This window comes from Chaetodon auriga, chromosome 14, assembly GCF_051107435.1.
Source record: "Chaetodon auriga isolate fChaAug3 chromosome 14, fChaAug3.hap1, whole genome shotgun sequence".
NCBI classification, from domain to species: domain Eukaryota; kingdom Metazoa; phylum Chordata; class Actinopteri; order Chaetodontiformes; family Chaetodontidae; genus Chaetodon; species Chaetodon auriga.
The window spans coordinates 15,605,918-15,624,643 of NC_135087.1; the positions used below are offsets into that span (position 1 = coordinate 15,605,918).

The following is an 18,726-nucleotide window of genomic DNA, read 5'->3' on the forward strand; positions in this document are numbered from 1 at the left end:
ACACACACACACACACACACTAATGATAATAACAGTTACAGGAAGTCAGTGAGGAGCAGCTAAAGCTAGATTAGTGTGCTGTCTGCTCTTGGTTCTGGTTCATAGTCAAGCTGCAGTCTTGAATAAGCTTAAGTCTATCAATTATTATTATTGTTATCATTATTAGTGTGTGTGTGTGTGTGTGTGTGTGTCCTGGGTCGGATTCCAGCCCGGATTGTTATTGTTATTATTATTATTATTATTATTATTAGTGTGTGTGTGTGTGTCCTGGGTCGGATCCCGGCCCAGGTTGTTGTTGTTATTATTATTATTATTATTAGTGTGTGCGTGCCCCGGGTCTGGAACTTTCCAGGACCTGGATTTCTGGGTCTGTCCCGGAACTTACCCGGGAAATTTCCGTTTCGGTCCCGGGTAAGTTTTGGAAAAGTTCAACCAGGACCCGACCTGGAACACACACTAATGGCATTATTATTATTAATAATAATAACCTGACAACCTGACCTGGAATCTGACCCAGGACACAAACACACTAATAATGCCATCCCTCAGTACAGAGCTCCAGAGACTTGTTCAGTCACTGTCTACGGTGCACTGAAGCTGCACATAGTGGACCAACATCTTATTGACAAGTCATTTTTCCTTTGTCACCCATCTGTATATATAATGTAAACTGAACACACTGCATGATAAATCTTTTTGTTTTACTAGCTGAAACCTCAGAAACCATCCAGCTAATGCAAACAATTTACCTTTGGGGATCCATCACACACAAACTGACTTTTTTATCTTAAAAATAAATAAATAAACAAATAAATAAAATTGTATTTTCTTAAAAAAACCCCTTTATTTTCATTTTTCATAGAAAGGCATTAAAATACCTAAATGTAAAAATATAGCAAATCTGGACACATTCAGTAATAAACAAAACATCATGTACTTTCTTTCACTGCGTATACGAAGAGCAGGGCATTTTCTCGTTATTGAGGGAGGAAGATCCCTCCTCACTTATTTTAAACCCAGACAAATCCCTTGGGGGATAAAAGAAGCAATCAGCCTCAGAGACACTGCAAGTCCTCTGCTCTTTCCAGGGACTTTCAACGAACCTGTCAAAGACAGAGACAAGAGCTCAATAAGCTTAACAGCAAAATTCAAGGCCGACGCTCATCTGCAATTTCTTATCAACTGACCTTAAATGCCTGGTAAGCCGGAGTTCAATGTGTCAACTGCACCTACCACAGTTCTCTGACAACCTAAGAAGAGAAACAGAAATGAGACGTTGGACACACCAGTGCCTACATACACACAGTGGACAACACACATGCAACACTAACTTTATACTACAAAAGTATCATGCAACTCAAGCTGAAGGGTTTTTGTCCACCAATGGGATGTTTTTAATGCTTTGAGTGCAACTAGTAATTTTCATTGATCTACATTCTACAGAACTGGTCAAGATGGAAATTGTAAGTATTGAGTGAAATGAATGGACCATTATTGGTTTTATTTGAGCAAGAGTTGCATCACAACCATTTCTGATTGTTTCGTACGGCTTATTTTGCTCGGAATAACTACAGATAGCATAATTTTGTACTTCAATGTTTTTGATATGTTTTGGATGACTTGCATTACTTGATATTTTGCACAGAAAACAAAACAAAAATCTAACAAATGAGTGTTGGGGTTAGTTTTACCTTCTTGTGGCGATCTTTAGGCTTTTAGAATCCTCTCCTCTGCGATTTTTTTCTTTTATAAAAACCAGCCAGCATGACTTTGCATCAAAGTCAAGTAAGATCCCTGCAAGCTTGATTTGAAATACTGTTGAAATTCAGTTATTTCAAGTGGCTGAAGATACACGGCTCTGCTGAGAGCTTGAATAGATACACTAACTAAAGGTTAATGACAATACATTTTCAAGCACTATATCACTCCCAAGTCAAACATGTATTTGGCAGCACATTACCTCAAGGAATGATGAGCTTTATTTGCTTTTGATGGTGACATTACAAGTGTCATTTAGAGTAGTTTTAAGACAGACGAAGAGGATAAGCTCACTGAGAAAACACTGCTTTTGTTTTTTTTCTTTTGTCAGGCTGACGTGTATACATACAGCTTATTCACCGTTGTTGAGAAACCACTGAGGACCACTTTCACAAACTGAAGGCTTTCCTTTGGTACAACAAAGGCAAAATACCATGTTTAGATTGATTAAAAAGAAACTAGAAACTTTATTGAAACACGCACTGCAGAAAAACATTTTGGGATATATTTAGTATCCTATTTAGCCAAAAGTACACAAGCATTATGCATTTTGGAGACGACACGGCTTAAAGCATACACAGTTGTCCTAAGGTTATGTACAAAATATTGGAGTTGGCTGCAGCCTTTCTTACACACAGTAAGGATCATTAATCCTTCAAGCCTTACAAGAATTGGTCGATCATAATCGATGGTTTTGCAAGTAATAGTACGATGGATCATAATATAACAACTGTAAAGGGTGGCAAAAATAGAAGCATTTTTCTTTGACAATCGTATTTTGGGAGATTCTATAACTTCACACAAGACTAGATTTGTATTGTAGTATAAACAAATAGGATGAGACTTTTGTTTTTAATCAAAACGGATCAGGGCTGTATTTGAGTTTGCAACTAAGTCTGTTCTAGTTATAGTGAAGTTACATTGAGGCATTATGAATAATTTTTGGCCAGTCATGAAGGACTTTTAAAAATGCAGCCTATGTGAGAGGAGTTTGTCGCCACAACCACATTTTGTTCAGGAACAATTAACTGAAACTATAACCATCAAATATCACTAAACTCTTGTTCCTTTGTTATGTTTATGTCACTAGGACCTTAACTGCCAACTACGCAACTGAAACAAACATTAAATGGAAACAGGTAAACAATGAAAAACCTTATGTTCATGTTTCTCCTCTGGCACTCTATGATACATCCAAAAAAAACGTCTCTACCGAGATTAAAAACAAAAAATAAAATAAACCATAAAAAAGGAGCAGACGAGAGGGAAATTACTTGTGAAAAGTTCAGAGAGTTACAATGTGAGACAGTTGCCATAGCAACTCTCTACCAGTAGCCGTTCAGTATCTTCCATATGGATGCTCTCTGTACGATCCCTTTGCCTGCCTGGACATTGGGGCTTTGCCTCCAGCCCCGGAGTTGGACCATGAGTTGTCCCCCCAGTCGTCTTGAGCTACAAAGACAGAAAAGAGAAACACAGGAATTAAACATCAGTTTGCATAATGAATGAGGCAGATAAGAGGTCCAATCAGTGCCCCAGAAGGGTCCTCGATGAGCGCTGTGCGCAACATGGCGAGACAAACATTGATGGTGATTTCATAATCTTACCATAAGGCTCATATGACGTTTCCTGGGCCTCTCCGTGTCCGTAGTCATAATATTCAGTATCCCTAAGGGCAGTGAAGAAGTATTAATACAGTGCTCCTCCAATGTAAACAGATTAAATGGGCAGATAAGGTCACAAAAATTAATTTTGACTTACGCAGGCGCAGATTGCTGACTGTAGTAACTATCATATCCCTCATAGGCAGGTTCTGCATACGATTCTTCATATGGAGGCTGGAAGGAAAACAAAAGTTACACTGTGTCAAGGGAGTCACAACTAAAGTGACAAAAGGAACCCAACAGGAGATCACCACCGTTTAAGTCAATTCATATGAAATGATGAAACCAAAACTTTAAAAACCCACATAGTCCTCATAGGCATCAGCTTTGGGCTGTGACGCAGAAGAGGGACCCTGGTGTTGCTGGTGGGACATGGCTGCAGAGGGAAGCATCCTTGGAGCACCTGCTGCAGGGGGTCTAGAGCGGGCAGCTGAGCCTCCTCTGTTTTGACCAGAAGGCAGTCCACCCCTTCCAGATGGTGCACCTCTAGGAGCGCTGCCCCGGCCTAGTCCTCCCCGTGGAGCTCCACCACGCATTGCACCTCGAGGGCCCCCTCGTGGCATTCCTCGCCCCCTGTGGAAATTTAGCCAGGTAGCAAAACGTTATCATCCATAGAAAACTGGGTCTAACAGAATAGTGCTCAGTCTACCATAGAGCGCCTGTGATGTGTGCCATTTTGCTGCATGGTGCCAGCAACAAGGTGTATGCACGCTTGTACATACTTAACAGGTCAATGCATGTGTCGCCAGATTATGCTATAATGCACTAAGGTAGAAGTTAGGGTGAATCGCGCTCCTACCTTGGTCCTCCAGCACCAGGTGGTCCGCCTCTACCTCTTCCTAGGTGACCACCTCGCCCCCTGCCTGAACCATCCTGGGATCCATTCAGGAAGTGAGGATCCATGTAAGGGTCGTGTTCACCAGGCTCCTACAGATGAGACAAAAACAGTTATGCATGGCAGTCCCCCGTGAGGGCCAGAGAAGACACTGCTTACATTCCTGTAATGCAAATGTTGAGTCTGAAGTACAAAAAAGTGTGTGTGTAGTTGGGATGCAAGAGCTTCTCCTGAACACATACCGGGATAAGGAACTTCTTGACCTCCTCCATGGCATGAGCCATGCGCAGATAAGCTTCTGGTATGGGTGCCATCACCTCGATGAACACGTGCAGTTCCATGGCCAGGTGAGCATATTTGGCCTCACCACCCTTCCTCAGCTCCTCTTCCTGATGGTGATATTAAATGCAAATGATAATCATACAAAACATCAGCGATGGGAATAATATGGTGCAACAGTTCTTCAACAAAAACTTTACTACACAAACCTTATTCTTGTCCCTCATGGAACCTTTCCCCAGAACTGAAATCTTGGCACCAGTCTCTTCCTGAAGTCTCTTGATTGTGCTGCCCTGAGGTCCCAAAAGCTTACCAACAAAGTTGACCTGTAAGAAATATTGTATTAATGGCTTTTAGTTATCATTAAGAGAAAGGCAAACTGCAGGTAAAAGTTTTGCAGGCTCAACTCGGCTGCTCCAAAATGAAATCAGGTTCCAGTTGTCACATTGAGAACAGAATCTCCTTCCTTGATACCACAGTAGCTGCCTCAGACCCCCTTTCCTCCCTAACTGCATTTTTAGACTGCTGTAAAATTGTTCATGCAGAAACAACCTTAGGACAGTGAGCGCATGACTTGACTAATTCTGGGACAGCAAAGCTGGCAGGAAGACGGGCTGCTCCAATCAGATACACAGGATTAATCACACATGTACCTCACGCTTGAGCAAATGGTGTTTACATTATAAAGCCCAGCGCTGAGGGAGAGAAATGAGAAATCTGGGTCCACACAGCTGACTGAACAGCCTAGGGGACCGTGCCCCCTGGGGAAAACAGACAATGGCTAAACCCTGAATAAGAAATAGAAGAAAACTCTTACCCTTGGGTACTGCTTGGTAGGAATGAGTACTCGCTCTTTGAGCTTCAGGTTCTTAGTAGCAAAGAGGTCCAGATACGTTTCCTTCTCTGGCTCTTTCTTGACTTCACCTTTCTGAATCCTCTCAATCTCTGCAGATGAGAAAAAAAATTAAGCACGTGGCATTCTCAGACGCTATGACCAACTATCCAGACACACTGGACTCGATTTCCAATGTTAGACAAATGGGACACATCTCAGGTGATCTCGTAGCAGCCAGCCAAAACAAAGCATCTCTGTGTTCTACTGCTTTTAGCTGAGTCTCACGCTCTTGGGTCATCGTCCAGGTTCCCCTAACGTTACTCTCTAAGAGTCTTTTGTGTCGTAAGTAAATAAAACACTGTTAATTGCGACTGTGTATTAAATGAGATGATAAACAAACCGTGCGTTACAAAAAAAGTGTTATTCAATGGACTCTGATAGCAACGCCTGATCCAACAAGGTTGAGTAGTTTTGCATACATTAAAACGTTGATACATCCTATTGAACAATCAGGGCCGGCTGGTGAAATAAACAGAACCTGTTACATTTTCCGCTGAGGGGGTTTGACCCACATCGCTAACAACCACGTGTTAACTGCACCATTGTTCAGGCCTCTGTGCATTCTAGGCCTCACGCGCCGTACTACCGTTAGCTAGCCCGCGTTAGCAAGTCATCACATTACCTGCAGAAATAAGTTTCATAGCGTGCGTGAACGATGAATCCAAGCTGTCCTTTTCAGCCAGGAGCTCCGGGAGGTATTTAGTGTCTTCCATTTTGATTTTGTTCTCTTCTGGGCTAGAATCTATGGCGGACTCAGGTTTGCTCGTATTAGCATTCGCTTGGCTCATAAGGCACTGGCGCGGCTGGATTAAACAAGCGACGTCTCGCTAGGACCGTTAGCTTCCTTTAGCTTAAACGAAAGTGCAGCTACGAAGATAGCAGCAGTATCCGAATGTGCCGTAAACGAGCAAGCTGCAAAGCCACCCGGTGTCTTTTCGTTGAAAATCGTCTTTCTCCCTTCAATGGACAAAGGAGAAATGGCGCAGCTGCATTTGAGTGCGGTGGGAGGAAGAAACACAGGAGAGGACAATGACGTCACCGTCTGACATCGCCAAGGTAGAGAAAAAATCCTGAGGAGCATCCGTGCTCCTTCAGGCGAGGGCCGCATGTCAAGATACATAGTTATAGTGGTAGGAGTAAACTCTGATTGTTTGATCATGTTGTATGTCATATTATCAGGGGCTAGTACATGCAACTCTAACCATGGCAATCAGACGGACAGACAGTTCAGGGTATGACCTCCTGCTGCACCCATCAAGGCAGGGGCCAAGTTCATGAAAATGAAAAACTGAAGCTGCTGCATACGCCCCCTTTATCCACCAGCATCCCATTGGTAGCCTATGTAAAAAGAAAGATTTACTATTTGTGCCTCACTCTGTTTTTTCACATTCTGCATTCAACATGTCTTGATGCATCTACAAACAAGAATTGCATGTTTGCAGGTAATGGGGCATGATCTCATTATGCTGTTGAATTCAATCCAACACCCTCTCCACAGAGGAAATGTATTCCCTTGCTGATTATAGTTCTTATTCCTAAAGCTGTCTTCAGATTTGTCTCCAAGATCATAATGAACACATCTGTCCTCAGGTTTATATGGTGCTTCAAATACATGAAGCTTTAATCCAGCTGTCACAGCAGTGTCTTTTTAGCTGGATAACCAGAACAACAAGAACTCTTTGCTTTACACTAATTCCTGTTATGCAGTACACTCTACATGCAGTTGATCAATGACAATAAAGTTTAGTTGATCTTTCTTTTATCCATAAATATGTCATACATACTGCTTCCTGCACCATCTTGTACTAGCAATTATCTTACACTTAGTTTTAAATGCTATTTCCATTTATTGTTGGAAGTATTCATTCAGAGCAGCTTTGAGAAAGTCTGAGATTGTTCAGTCACTATAAAACAAAAGTCATAAGCCCAGACATGAGCATCCTCTATTATGTAATGCACAAAAGTGTTCTACAAATCCCCTCTGATGTCTCACTGTATGGGATTTACTGTAATCATGCTTGTTAGGTCAAACTGTTCTCCTCTGGCATCTCCATTTACATTCAAGCAGGGCTTGTGGATGTGGTTTAATACTGGATGTTACAAGTACATTCATGTATGGAATTACCAACAAATCCCTGGTCTAGCTGGGATAGACTGGTCAGAAAGTGGAGCACAGGGTCAGTGCGCTAAAACTGAATACATTTCTTAAGTGCAAACTCTTGCTGAATATACAGGGAACTGTATAACAGCCAGCATGACCAGACATACTGTACATCAACTAACTATTCTCTCTATAATGTATTACACTGTGTGGGTCTCGTGGTTGGAAGGGATGTCCCTTTGCGAGCCAAATTATGTTTACTGGGAATATACCCTGAGAACTTTGTTGTGTCTCAACAGCAGTCACTGCTTATTGACTTTGGGCTCTTACAAGCCAGAAGGATAATAGCATTAATGTGGAGAAATATGGACACACCTTCTATCGGAATGTGGACAAAGGAATTGATGAACTGTCTAGCTTTGGAGAGACTAACATACATTGTAAAAAAGAAAGAAAAGAACTTCGCTCACTTGTGGAGACCTTATATGGACTTTCTGGAAACTCATGACCTTGGAGTGTGATTTATCATATGACTATTATTGTTATTGTTTGTGTCTGTTTGACTTTATGTGTTTTTTTTTGTTTTTGTTTTTGTTTTTGTTTGTTTTGTTTTGTTTTGTTTTGTTTTGTTTTGTTTTGTTTTGGCCAGATTGGGGGATAATATATAATGTTTGTCATGACATTAGTTAAATTGTTCAAATTCAATTAATGTGAAAATCTCAATAAAAATATGTTTAAAAAAAAAAAACTATTCTCTCTATACAAGCTCAACATGAAGCACCAAAGAAAACACACAGACAGTAACATCTGCACTAAGACAAACCTGAGCAGTCAGTGTACGGTGGTTTCTAATATGTAGCGGTGTTGAGCTCAGAGTGGATTCTGGATGTTTTTATGACGTTCGCTTTGTTCACTGCTTTGCCCTCCAGAATGGTCAAACAGCCAGAAATTATTCAAAAGTGAAATTTTATCTTTAAGAACCAGCGATCATTTATTCAGCCACAGAAGAAAAATAAACACCTGTTGATTTATTTACAACGTTTGATAAGGCATTAACACAATGTTAAATTTGTGTTCAATAAGAATTTTCAAAAGCATTTCAAGTTAAACTGGGTGGACAAACGTGTTGAACATGAGATCAAAGGTTTCGATTTTTCAAATAATGAAATTTATAATGTCAATGTTGCATTAGTAATCAGTTTGAGACCTCTCCCATTTGTACTGTGTGTACACGTTATCACAAGAAATGCTCCTGACCGTAAACAGTTCAGCATTCTAGCAGAAAGCCATATTTTATAAGCCAATAATCAGTCTTAGATAAAAGGCCACTAAAATTGGCCATGTAGGGATTCCAGTTCCATTGAACCAGGAGTGTGTCTGCCTCTGGAGCTACTGTCAGATATCAACAATCATAAATATCTCTGGTTTTTCTGTATCATGGATCTGCATTGCGGAGTATGTGATGGCTTTCACCTCAGTCCCCTGGATGAACAACACAGGAAATAACACAAAAAATGATGTATCTTTCACACAATTCTTCTAGAAGAGCGTGACAAAAAACACAAGGTAAAGGCTTTCGTACTGTTATTCAATAATTGTATTATACATAATTTTATTTTCAATAGACAATTTTTCAATGATAATTCCTCATATTCTCTACACAAGCTTTATGGCTCACCTGTGGATGCTTCGCCAGAGAGAATTCTTCACCCCAGCTTTAAGAAAACAAAAGAGAAATGACCATATGTGAGAGCAGCTTACCTACTTAACTACAATAGAAAAAGCTGGGACAGGGACATGTTTACCGCTGTGTTACATCACCTTTTTCCTTTTCTTTGAACAACACTATTTGTTGATGTTTTGAAAGTGAACTTCTGTCCCATTCTTGCTTGATGTACGACTTCAGTTGCTCTACAGTTTGGGGTCTCTGTTGTTGTATTTTGCACTTCATAATGTGCCGCACATTTTCCCTGGACCAGTGGACTTTTGCTTCAGCTTGAACTTGCCTAAGGAGTGCTGTTTTAGTGCCTCCTTTTAGTTACGGCATTGATGTTCATGTTCATCTTAAGATTCCATTTCTGTGAGGCTTCCTCTTGAGATGCCATCGTAAAGTCTCGTGAAATCATGCTAACAACCGAAGAACCTTAACGCTCAAGTCTGCTTTAAGTGGTTCAAGCAAATGTTTTGCTGTTCCATTTTCTGAACTGCAGACATGTCCACTTAATACATGAGGAGTAATTTTAGCATAAGTTAAGTTTTCAACATATAATTTTGACTGTTGTGCTATTACATTCAGGTTATTGTGAAGATGTACTCAAACTCACCCAATGGAGCGGATCCTGAAGCGCATTCTGTCTATGTGCAAAACTTTGATCTCCTAATGGACAGAAGTGACATATAATTGTGTCAGAAGAACAGCATGGGAAAAGAATTACTAGGGATGCACAATATAGATTTTTTTCAGCTGATACAAATACAATAACTGGTAATTTCACATTATTGTGTTATTAAAAGGTGTTCATAACCTGTAATTTAAGCACACCTGGCAGGCAGAGAGGCTAAGGTGGATGATATTAAGTCAATGAAAGCAATTTAGCTCCATATCATCAGCTCTATTTATCAGATATAAATGCGGACACTTGGAGTAACAGGTAAACTGTGTAAACTTTTGTTTTAATAAACTGCCCGCAAAAAATGTCCTGCACTTCATAACTGACCACTGACCAACATACTCACCCTGGGAACAAAGAAGAGGTCTGCACTAAACTTGTACAACCAGTCATCTAGGAAGTGGAATAGAAGAGACTCCATGTCATCACCTGTAGAGAGATGGGGAAAAAAAGTATGCACAGAATTGAGTTTCAGTGATGTGGAAACAGCATGGCTCATACAGGTAGAGGACAGGTTGATTTGTGCTCTCACCCTCTGATTCCACGTCAACAGTATCGAGCGGTTCCACTGTCTCTGTGTCCGTCATGTAGCCAAACATGGCCATGGCACACTGCTCGAAGGCTTCCTCGAGGGAGTCTCCCCAGGAGTGAATTCTTTGGACAGAGCAGGAGATAGGAAAGTGGTGACAACTGAACAACAAAGAAATGTGAGATCTGACAAGCACTTTATCGAGATATGAAAATATACCCACTGTACATCTGCTGTGTGATCCAGGTCTGAAACAGTAAACAAAAGATGACATGATAAACCAGGGCATGCTGCGAGGACAACAGATGTTATAACACTCTTTTCAGAGACTAAGCATGGCACATGTCACGGGCCAGAACATGATCACAACGTTAGCTGCGACTGTGAAGAGCTTGTTTTCACAAGTAAACAAGCTAAGCTAGCTACACTACTTACCCTAACTTCAGACTTACATTCATACTTCTTGGTGATTGGCGGGTATTTTGACTTGGTCGCTTTCTGTGCCTCTGTTAGGTCTAACTGACGGTCGTCCATTGTAGCTGGAAGTTTGTTCAACGTTATGAAGAGTGATTAAGTCAAATATAATCTGTACTATGTTAGTGCGGTTACCACCGCTAACATGGACCGGGGGAGGATTTCCTGATAGCTAAAGCACGAGTCATATTATGGTGACGGTATGACCCGCCCCACTCTACCTCTAAAAGGCTAGTGCTCGTTGCCTTCGTTGGTTGGGTTGGTTAGGGCTCTGTCAGGGTAAGCCAATCAGAGACAGAATTTAGACAAGCCAATCGCTTCCGGGTGTAGTAATATGCTGCTATAACAACTTCCTGTCGGTTTTGATGAGTGATGATTGGCCAGTCCTATTCTGCAGTTGGCGCCATCGCAAACCTGCGTGGTGTCTCTGGAGTGTTAGAATTGCTGCTCTTTGCCGGTATAAGCATTTTCATTCCAGCACAATGGCCGATAAAGACGGTACGTGTGTTCACTTTTCCGAATAAGCTGATATCGCTTTGTCAGTATGTTGTCCAGAATGATAGAAAATACGAGTTTAGATGTACCGGTGGTTGCTGGCGCCTCATTAATACACAGCAGCCACCTTGCTGTTAGCTAACGTTAGCTACTGACAGGCTTGCTATACAGTGTTTTTAATTTACGAGTGCAGATTAATTTACTGTCCCACCTGGAATGGCGTATTGCCTGGGATCTTTTATATTACGATTTATAATACGTTCTGTACATAATAATTACAGCAACGTGTGCTGAAGTTATCCAATCAGCAAAATAAACCTTAGAGGTAAAGTTAATTTAATAAGGGAAAGACTTTACTGGAAAGAGCGCGCCAGTCCAGGTAAACTGTATGATTTGATAACACAGCTGTGTGCTGATGGTGAATATGACTTTTGCAGCTGCATTTGATGATGCTGTGGAGGAAAGGGTGATCAATGAGGAGTACAAGATCTGGAAGAAGAACACCCCTTTCCTCTACGACCTGGTCATGACTCACGCCCTGGAGTGGCCCAGTCTCACTGCCCAGTGGCTGCCTGATGTCACAAGGTGAGAGGACACCTGCTGCACACGGACAAAACAACAGAGCTTACCATGAGAGAGGGATCCGGCTTTTTTATTTTTTTTTTAAATAAACGAACGAATGTAAATATTTTGACAGGCCAGAAGGGAAAGACTACAGTGTGCACAGGCTGGTCCTGGGGACCCACACTTCTGATGAGCAGAATCACCTTGTTATTGCTAGTGTTCAGCTCCCAAATGATGATGCCCAGTTTGATGCCTCACACTACGACAGTGAGAAAGGAGGTAAATTGATGGGAACTTCAGTGTGTTTCAACATCAATATTCTTGTCATTGATGTAATCAAAGTTATTATGTGTGATGTGGTTCACGGTTCTTGCCAGTGAATGAATACATTGAAATCTTGCCGAAATTCTTAATGCTTCAGAAACTATAGGTACGTATTTCTAGTTAGTAAACTGCTCTTATTGGACACGGGTCATTTTCAGCAACTGTTTTGTCCATCCTTTTATTTCAGAGTTTGGAGGCTTTGGATCTGTTAGCGGGAAGATAGAGATTGAGATCAAGATCAACCATGAAGGAGAAGTTAACAGAGCCCGCTACATGCCTCAGAATCCTTGCATCATTGCAACCAAGACCCCCACCAGTGACGTGCTGGTCTTTGACTACACAAAGCACCCCTCCAAACCTGGTTAGGATTACAGCCAAACTACATTTTTATGAAGAGTTTTCAAAAGTGTATCGTTTCTGCACAATTTTTTAAACATTGATTTTATTCATGTTGTAGACCCTTCTGGAGAATGCACCCCAGATCTGCGTCTGAGAGGCCACCAGAAGGAGGGCTACGGCCTCTCCTGGAACCCGAACCTCAGCGGCTGCCTCCTCAGTGCCTCTGATGACCATGTAAGCAGTCTTACATGGTCTTTCTTCCTGTTTTAACTGTTTAACCACAATTGTGTGTTTTTAATCATTGGAACGGCAGTTACATTTTCTTCCCTTTCTCCTCTTTTTCCAGACTATCTGCCTGTGGGACATCAGCACAGTGCCCAAGGAGGGAAGGATTGTGGATGCCAAGACCATCTTCACAGGCCACACTGCCGTGGTGGAGGATGTTTCCTGGCACCTGCTCCACGAGTCTCTCTTTGGATCTGTGGCTGATGACCAGAAACTCATGATGTGAGCCGCTCGATAACAAAGTTCACTAACAGCTCTGATGACTCACGAGAAGCAATGTTGTTGTCCAGTTTCGCTTTGTCTTTTTAACAGTGGTGCTTTTGTCTGTTCTGGCACAGCTGGGACACACGGTCCAACAACACCTCCAAGCCCAGTCATGCAGTGGACGCCCACACAGCTGAGGTCAACTGCCTCTCCTTCAATCCCTACAGCGAGTTCATCCTGGCCACTGGCTCTGCAGATAAGGTGGGTCAGCTCTTCCTCTGTCCAGTAATGCAGGATCTGTCTTTGTTTTGAACAAGTTGAATCAATTGAAGCTGACTGCTTTTATTTTCAGACGGTGGCTCTTTGGGACCTGAGGAACCTGAAGCTGAAGCTGCATTCGTTTGAGTCTCACAAGGACGAGATCTTCCAGGTAGGAAGTGACCCTCTGGGCAGTTAAATTTATCTGAAGTGAGTTGTTGCAGAGTTATTGTTTGACAGATCTGATGTTATGATGGCAAACAAAGTCTAAGCAACAACAGCAGAATCATAAAAATTAACAGAAGACCAGTTAAATATTCAACCTTAACCCTCTGAACCTAAAAACTAAAAGTAGTTTCTGGGTGTTTTTTGCTCATTTTTTCTCACTGTGGTCTCATTTTTCACCGCAATGTAGAAGAGATGCACCTCCATGGAAACAGCACAATCATGACTAGAAGTAGGCAGAACTCCAAAATGTATTTTGTGCAGTATAACTCAGTTATAATACCATAAATTATAAGTCAAAAAGGGAAAACAAATGCAAGTTGTATTTCTTTGAGTTTTTTTTTTTTCTTTTTTAAATGTAGAATCTCTATATACAGCCTTTTTCCAAGTGCCCGCAAGTGTTCACATGTTTACAACCTGTACAGACAACCTCTCCTGTCTCCTCCCAGCTGCCTGCTCCTGCAGTTCACCTGACTTTTGAACTGCTGGCCTGTGACTGTGGGTCTCAGTGTAGTCACTCAAGGCTTCCCAGTTAAGCTGGAAAGTGCAGAATTGCACGTTTTTCTTGCAGGATCTGTTTAGTGCAAACAGTTTATTTTTTGGCTAAATTTTAAACGAGACTGGTAGAATAAAGTGATCATCATGATGAGGAATCATAATTTTAAGTTTAGAATTTTAAGGTTTGATAATAATTTCTGTCTTCACAGTTTCTGGCTGTGATAAATAGTATAATTTGGGCTCTTTTTAAGAAAATGTCAACCCCCCCACAGGTTGGAGGGTTCAGAAGGTGAAGGAATGTTGCAGCTCATTAATCATGTTGTGCAATGCGCCCTTTCAAGCACACATACCTGTCCATACATTTACCTACAGCTTCTGGCTGTATGACATCAAACATGTGACAGTTGTTGTCCATCCGGCTTGATTCAGAGGAGCCGTTTGTAAGCAGAGGTTTGAGCATTTTGTGGATTTTTGTTTTATCTTTATGAAACACTTTGTTGAAGTAGTGTATCATCTGGCCCATGTCTACCCAACAGGTTCAGTGGTCTCCTCACAACGAAACCATCCTGGCCTCCAGCGGCACCGACAGGAGGCTCAACGTCTGGGACCTCAGCAAGATCGGAGAGGAACAGTCGCCAGAGGATGCTGAGGATGGTCCTCCTGAGCTGCTGGTCAGCTGCAACAAAAGGAATTACTGTATGTGTTTTAATTAAATGTGAGGCGCCATAGTAATCCTTCCTGCTCTGCTCCTCTGTAGTTCATCCACGGCGGACACACCGCGAAGATCTCAGACTTCTCATGGAACCCCAATGAGCCGTGGGTCATATGCTCTGTATCAGAGGACAACATCATGCAAGTCTGGCAAATGGTAAGAGCTTTGTGGGAGTGTGCAAATATGAAGAGCAGAAAGTATCCAACACAGCATGGAGAGGGTGTTTATTAACATTGAATACCAGTTACAGCGAATGTACTTTTGAATTAATTCCTCTACAGGCTGAAAATATCTATAACGACGAGGACCCAGAGGGTGCTGCAGATTCAGAGATCCAGGCATGAGTCCAGTCTCCACGTCTCTTCATCTGACCGGCTTGTTGAAAACGGATTCCAGTCCTGGGTGCATAAGCAGCAATGTCTTTTTAAAACCCGTTTTGGGCAGCAGTGACTTTGTAGAAAACAACAAAATGCTTCATTGTCATCATGTCGTGAAGTGAGTCTGTACTGCTCAGATTTTTAGATCTTCATCGGTTTTCAAACACAGAAGTCAGCTGGTTTGTGATGAAACACAGATGCGTCCGTCGACATTCAGGCTTGCTTTTTGGTGGTTTCACCTCTTTCATCTTAGTTAGTTGTGCTGAAAACATTTCTACAGAGATCCATTTCTACTCAGATTGTACATACTGCAGGCTTTCTTGGATTTGCTTTATATAAGTAGTATTTTTTCATTCTATTTTCCAGAATGCGTGTTTTGTCTCCTGTATGTTTTCTATCCTCTTTGTTTTTTTTTTTTTGGTTTTGTTTTTCTGTGCTGCACCTGATCTTTTGTGTACTTAAGTATATTCTTAATAAAATATTTACAATGAGTCTGTTTGCTCTGCTTCTTGGCACAGCATGCTGATAAGTTGTAGTCATTTCCTGTAGAATATGAATTGATAAGGGCCGGTTGAAGCCGTCGGATGTCGTTTGAATCGACTAATTCCATTAAATGTAAATGCAGTGCTGTGGTTTGGTCTGGTGTAGATAATCGGCTTAAGAATATCCATTGGGAACAGAAAATTAGGGCTCCTCTTCTGCAGTGGTTTCACTGGGTTCATCACAGCCTCTATAAAACAATGTATTTGTTAGCATTTTTAATGCTGATGCTCACAGTGAGTTAAACAGTAGCAGGATCAGAATAAATCTACCTCAGAGACGCCAGCTCTCTTAAAAGTCCGTCCTTCTGATCCTCCAAATCTTTCTTTGATTTTCTTTGGACCTCGAGCTCCACTTGTAGTTCTCTCAGCGTGTCTTTTAACGTCTCCACTCTCTCCTGCGTGGACAAAGTGGACAAACATCATTGGTCAGCTTTAACCAAACGTCCTTTATATCTCCATGTCCCACCAGACTTCACTCACTGTACCTTGTGTTGTGTGACGCTCTCCTCCCTCTCCCTCTCCATCAGAGTGATCCTCTGCTCCAGACAGGCTCTCTGCACCTCCAGTCTCTGTACATCCTCTCTCAGGGGGCCCAGGCTGGCCCTCAGGTCCGTCGCCTGCTCCCTGCTCTTTCTCAAGGCGTCCTCCCCCATCTGCCTTCTCTTCAGCAGGGCCATGAGCCGAGGTTCGTAGCAGTCCTCCAGTGTCTTCACGCTGCCGCTGAGCCGTCGCTGCAGTCTCACAGAAGCCTGGCGGCACTGGCTGATGTCGCTCATGGCCCTGGGCCTGCAGGGCTTTCTGGCCTGGTCCCTCAGGGAGTTTAGCTGGTTCTGGTAGGCCTCCCGGAGCTGGGACATCTCCTGGGTCAGGTTTTGGATGTGGGCCTTGAGCTCCTCCTTCAGATGCATGGAAAATTAATTAAAAGATTTAACTTCCAAATTGATTGCAGCTGTAGGTCAGTGAATAAACAATTCAGTAAAAAGGCAAATAGGTTTAACATTTTCACAGACCAAAAGCAGCAGGCTGAAGCTACAGCTTCATGTGCTGACCCTTTTTACTGAACACAACCAGAATTTGATGTCATTCTGGTCATACATATTAATGCGTATGTTAAGTCATGTTAAAGCATTTCTTAAACTTGCATAGTGAGTAAACTGACATATTTTCATTTCCTCACGCTAACTGCTCTATAAATTTCTCACATTAATGGAAATACAATGATTAATTTATTTATTTCTTTACATCAATCCTGATCTTTTATTTCTTAAACATGCAACTGTCCTCTCAAGTCATACCGACTTTCTCTCATTTTAAACATCTTTTGGACACCTACACCTAAATCAGGGGCTGTAAAGGGGCGATAGCACAGAGCTGGCCTGGTATTATGCAGGTTCCCACTGGAAAATTTGACTTTTTATTTATGTAAATAACCACAAAACCCACCTAAAATTCAGCAAAATGAGGTGCTCTGAAATGAGCAGGTGTACTTCAGGCCCCGATCACATTTCAGCTGGTCAACAATATAAGGATTATAATCATGTTTGTTACATTACATTACAGCATCGCAATAGAGGAAATGTTGCTTTAACATGATTTCTATCTGGTTTCCAACATAATGCAGTATATTATCTGTTATTGCTCCCAGATTTTTGATTTCAGACCCTTCTTCAATTCAGTCACTTATGACAAATTTGCTTTGTAGATTTCATGATGATGATGATGATGATGATGATGATGATGATGATAATGATGATGATGATTTGTCTTGTGCTGAACGGCACAAATTCAGCCTAAAGTTCTACATGCATTACTTTTATTTATTATATTTATTGATGTTTTTTATCATTTGGTTTTATTATTTGCTGCAAAGCTAATTGTCCACTTGGGACAAATTATGTTAAAGGAATCAGTTTACAGTAGAGATGAATATGGAACATCTCTCAAAACTGCAGAACAGAGCACAGTTATCTGCTATAATGAGGACAATAACTCAGCCCTCCAGGTGTTGTGAGTCCAGCAGTTCCCACCTGTGTAACAGCGGACTGAGCCACCTCGTACTCTTGTGCAGCCAGCGTCACCTGGCTCTGGATGCAGTCTCTGGCTGTGGCAAACAGTTTCCTCTTCACCTGCTGCACTTCCTCATTAACAGCTATATAATCCAGCTGAGCCAGCGTGAGCAGTCTCTGTGTGTCCAACAGCTTCCTTCTCAGGTGCTCCACCACACGCAGCATGGGTTCCTGCAGACGGCGGAGCTCTTCGATCAGCTCGTTCCTCTGCATTTCTAGATGGGACACTTGCTGGATGCAGTAGTCGAAAAGCTGTCCCAAACCGTCCATGGCCGCCTGGTCCATTTGTAAAATGGGATGTGTTGTGCCCTCATCTAGGGGAATGATCGTCTCTGTCTCAGAGTCAGCATGACTACTGTCTGTGGTATCCTCAACATATCTATGTTCCATGTGTGAGTCCTCGGTCGATGCCATCTCTTTCCCATTCTCTGTTGATGTTTGATTGTCCATGGCCTTCTGAGAGGAAAACAAAAAGCTGCCATTAATCAAATGACCCAAAGTGATAATTGATGAGCTTGTGGTTTTAAAATCCTTCTAATCTGATCATTCCTTTAAGGTTGTTTTACATAACAGAGCAATTGAATGTAAATGCAATCATGTTTAACATCTGAGAGTTGAAAGCCTTAAAAACATGCAAAGATCACAAACAAGAGAACCTGAAAAAGCTCAAGTCATTGTCAAAATCTATATCTTACACTGATTAGTAACAGCTCATATGAACTTATGTTTGTACTTACTTTGGAGGTGACAGTCCGGAGAGCTGTGAACACACTGTGCTTTTAACTTTAAGGACAGCTCTGCAGTGTGTCTGTCTCTAGGAAAACAGAGGCACACTTTGTGTGTATTAATATCACTGAAGGCACGGGGGAAACTCTATCTAAGACTCTCTCATATCCCCACATGGGATCACAA

The 18,726-nt window shown here is 41.8% G+C and overlaps 4 protein-coding genes across 6 annotated transcripts; 1 reads left to right on the forward strand and 3 right to left on the reverse strand.

Annotated features, from left to right (window-relative positions):
* Positions 1–831: 831 nt before the first annotated feature.
* On the reverse strand, positions 832–6,459 carry LOC143331505 (KH domain-containing, RNA-binding, signal transduction-associated protein 1-like). 2 transcript variants are annotated; one of them, XR_013078136.1, is made up of 11 exons: positions 6,054–6,459; positions 5,354–5,481; positions 4,746–4,862; positions 4,500–4,646; positions 4,222–4,349; positions 3,728–3,995; positions 3,520–3,596; positions 3,366–3,427; positions 3,033–3,210; positions 1,188–1,250; positions 832–1,103 (listed from the first exon to the last, which is right to left on the reverse strand). XR_013078136.1 is itself a non-coding variant. In XM_076748433.1 (9 exons), the coding sequence occupies exons 1-9, from the start codon at positions 6,217–6,219 to the stop codon at positions 3,098–3,100; spliced, it is 1,206 nt and encodes a 401-aa protein (XP_076604548.1). In that variant the 5' UTR covers positions 6,220–6,459; the 3' UTR covers positions 1,962–3,097. The 2 variants fall into 2 exon arrangements, 1 of the variants encoding a protein (XP_076604548.1); XM_076748433.1 differs by lacking the exons at positions 832–1,103; positions 1,188–1,250 and having other exon boundaries at positions 1,962–3,210.
* A 2,027-nt stretch (positions 6,460–8,486) lies between these two features.
* On the reverse strand, positions 8,487–11,099 carry zbtb8os (zinc finger and BTB domain containing 8 opposite strand). Of its 2 annotated transcripts, none has more exons than XM_076748768.1 (7): positions 10,904–11,099; positions 10,675–10,699; positions 10,455–10,576; positions 10,269–10,351; positions 9,857–9,909; positions 9,211–9,247; positions 8,487–9,014 (listed from the first exon to the last, which is right to left on the reverse strand). In XM_076748768.1, exons 1-7 carry the CDS (start codon positions 10,983–10,985, stop codon positions 8,928–8,930), a joined length of 489 nt encoding a protein of 162 aa, XP_076604883.1. In that variant the 5' UTR covers positions 10,986–11,099; the 3' UTR covers positions 8,487–8,927. The 2 variants fall into 2 exon arrangements, with proteins under 2 accessions (XP_076604883.1, XP_076604882.1); XM_076748767.1 differs by having other exon boundaries at positions 10,675–10,741; positions 10,904–11,085.
* A 210-nt stretch (positions 11,100–11,309) lies between these two features.
* LOC143331644 (histone-binding protein RBBP4) lies at positions 11,310–15,696 on the forward strand. Its single transcript, XM_076748730.1, has 11 exons — positions 11,310–11,423; positions 11,858–12,005; positions 12,118–12,263; positions 12,496–12,669; positions 12,766–12,881; positions 12,994–13,154; positions 13,271–13,397; positions 13,489–13,566; positions 14,654–14,788; positions 14,875–14,985; positions 15,111–15,696. The coding sequence occupies exons 1-11, from the start codon at positions 11,408–11,410 to the stop codon at positions 15,171–15,173; spliced, it is 1,275 nt and encodes a 424-aa protein (XP_076604845.1). The 5' UTR covers positions 11,310–11,407; the 3' UTR covers positions 15,174–15,696.
* Positions 15,697–15,782: 86 nt separating this feature from the next.
* On the reverse strand, positions 15,783–18,588 carry LOC143331645 (syncoilin-like). Its single transcript, XM_076748731.1, has 5 exons — positions 18,552–18,588; positions 17,776–18,270; positions 16,234–16,644; positions 16,019–16,143; positions 15,783–15,936 (listed from the first exon to the last, which is right to left on the reverse strand). The coding sequence occupies exons 2-5, from the start codon at positions 18,262–18,264 to the stop codon at positions 15,891–15,893; spliced, it is 1,071 nt and encodes a 356-aa protein (XP_076604846.1). The 5' UTR covers positions 18,265–18,270; positions 18,552–18,588; the 3' UTR covers positions 15,783–15,890.
* Positions 18,589–18,726: the final 138 nt, after the last annotated feature.

What these genes read in the sequence shown, in the direction of transcription:
- zbtb8os (XM_076748767.1), bottom strand. Translation starts at nt 10,985, where the DNA reads ATGGACGACCGTCAGTTAGACCTAACAGAGGCACAGAAAGCGACCAAG. An exon ending in AATCACCAAGAAGTATGAAT is followed by an intron (nt 10,742 to 10,903) that starts GTAAGTCTGAAG and finishes TTGTCCTCGCAG; the next exon opens with CATGCCCTGGTTTATCATGT. An exon ending in ACCTCTTCTTTGTTCCCAGG is followed by an intron (nt 9,910 to 10,268) that starts GTGAGTATGTTG and finishes TCTGTCCATTAG; the next exon opens with GAGATCAAAGTTTTGCACAT.
- LOC143331644 (XM_076748730.1), top strand. An exon ending in TCAGTGCCTCTGATGACCAT is followed by an intron (nt 12,882 to 12,993) that starts GTAAGCAGTCTT and finishes CTCTTTTTCCAG; the next exon opens with ACTATCTGCCTGTGGGACAT. An exon ending in TCATGCAAGTCTGGCAAATG is followed by an intron (nt 14,986 to 15,110) that starts GTAAGAGCTTTG and finishes ATTCCTCTACAG; the next exon opens with GCTGAAAATATCTATAACGA.
- LOC143331505 (XM_076748433.1), bottom strand. Translation starts at nt 6,219, where the DNA reads ATGAGCCAAGCGAATGCTAATACGAGCAAACCTGAGTCCGCCATAGAT. An exon ending in CTACCAAGCAGTACCCAAGG is followed by an intron (nt 4,863 to 5,353) that starts GTAAGAGTTTTC and finishes TATTTCTTACAG; the next exon opens with GTCAACTTTGTTGGTAAGCT. An exon ending in TCAAGAAGTTCCTTATCCCG is followed by an intron (nt 4,350 to 4,499) that starts GTATGTGTTCAG and finishes TCTCATCTGTAG; the next exon opens with GAGCCTGGTGAACACGACCC.
- LOC143331645 (XM_076748731.1), bottom strand. Translation starts at nt 18,264, where the DNA reads ATGGACAATCAAACATCAACAGAGAATGGGAAAGAGATGGCATCGACC. An exon ending in CTCAGTCCGCTGTTACACAG is followed by an intron (nt 16,645 to 17,775) that starts GTGGGAACTGCT and finishes ATGCATCTGAAG; the next exon opens with GAGGAGCTCAAGGCCCACAT. An exon ending in AGAGAGCTGGCGTCTCTGAG is followed by an intron (nt 15,937 to 16,018) that starts GTAGATTTATTC and finishes ATTGTTTTATAG; the next exon opens with AGGCTGTGATGAACCCAGTG.